Below are 1020 nucleotides of genomic sequence, written 5' to 3'. Positions count from 1 at the left end.
CTGGAACTGAAGAGCTCAGGGACAGCACCCAAGCCCAGAGTTCAAACCCCACGACTGCCAAAAAAAGATTGAGGAGCGGAGGGACTAAGTTAACTGGGTAGAAGAGAGGCCAGACAGGAGGCCTGACAGGAGGGAGGAGGCACTGTGGGGGAGAGAACCACTGATGTCAACGCCTGCCCCCTCCATTCCTCTTCCACTTCCCCTCCCCTCCCCCCCCCTCCATTCCAGTCTCTGTGAGCTGGCAGGTACTTCAGGTGAGCAGGTGGAGGTCTACAGCAGGGCAGGGGGCTGTGGAGCCCCCGCCCTGATCTGAATGGCTGACTCCCAGGCTTCCGCTGTCCAAACTCCTCCCTTCTCTCCTCAGTACTTCCAGAAACCCTCAGATGGTGACCGATGGCCAAAGACACCATCAGGCCTGAAGCTGAAGCCTGTGCCCTCCCAGCTGCCCCGCTCCTGGATGCAGGACCGCCAGCAGTGCCTGGCCGCCGCCTACATGCCAGTCGTGGTGGACCATCGGGAGCAAAACTCAGACAAGCTCAGGTTCCACTTCTACACCCCCCAGTATTGCAATTCCCTGAACCCCTTCTGCACACTGCAGAAGCCCACCTGCGGCTACCTGTACCACAGGGACACTGACCACACCCGCAAGCGCTTCGACGTGCTGCCTGCCAACTTGGTCTTGTGGCGCTCCTAGGCTGAGACCAGCTGGAAGCCTCTGACCTGCACCCTCACCCCATGACCTCCACCCTGGAGGGGACCTCTATCGCAGGGGCCTCCTGGAGTAACAGCCTCTATCTAGGCTAGCTACCTGTGCCATACTTCCCTGCCAACCACCACAGCAGACGGTACCTTCTCAGAAGCAATTAAACCCTGTTCTTTGTTTTCTTGGCATCTGAATGGCTGGCTGCAGGTGGGAATGCTGAAGCCAAAATTGTGTCCAGAGAAGCTTGAAGTCTTCTCTAAGAGAGAAGCTGCCCGGGCTGGGAAGGTGGCTTAGTGGTAGAGTGCTTGCTTAGCGTG

The 1020-nt window shown here is 58.3% G+C and overlaps 1 protein-coding gene across 1 annotated transcript; it reads left to right on the top strand.

Annotated features, from left to right (window-relative positions):
• Positions 1-313: 313 nt before the first annotated feature.
• Positions 314-694, top strand: Guca1anb (GUCA1A neighbor). Its single transcript, XM_042671891.1, has one exon. The coding sequence runs from the start codon at positions 314-316 to the stop codon at positions 692-694; it is 381 nt and encodes a 126-aa protein (XP_042527825.1).
• Positions 695-1020: the final 326 nt, after the last annotated feature.

The sequence above is a fragment of the Dipodomys spectabilis genome, unplaced genomic scaffold (genome assembly GCF_019054845.1).
Source record: "Dipodomys spectabilis isolate Male_0828 unplaced genomic scaffold, ASM1905484v1 ptg000669l, whole genome shotgun sequence".
In the NCBI taxonomy this organism is placed as follows: domain Eukaryota; kingdom Metazoa; phylum Chordata; class Mammalia; order Rodentia; family Heteromyidae; genus Dipodomys; species Dipodomys spectabilis.
The sequence above is the reverse complement of the archived record's forward strand: the minus strand, read 5'-3'. Positions and strand labels throughout refer to the sequence as shown.

Excerpts from the sequence above, each read along its gene's own strand:
- Guca1anb (XM_042671891.1), top strand. The coding sequence starts at position 314 with ATGGCTGACTCCCAGGCTTCCGCTGTCCAAACTCCTCCCTTCTCTCCT.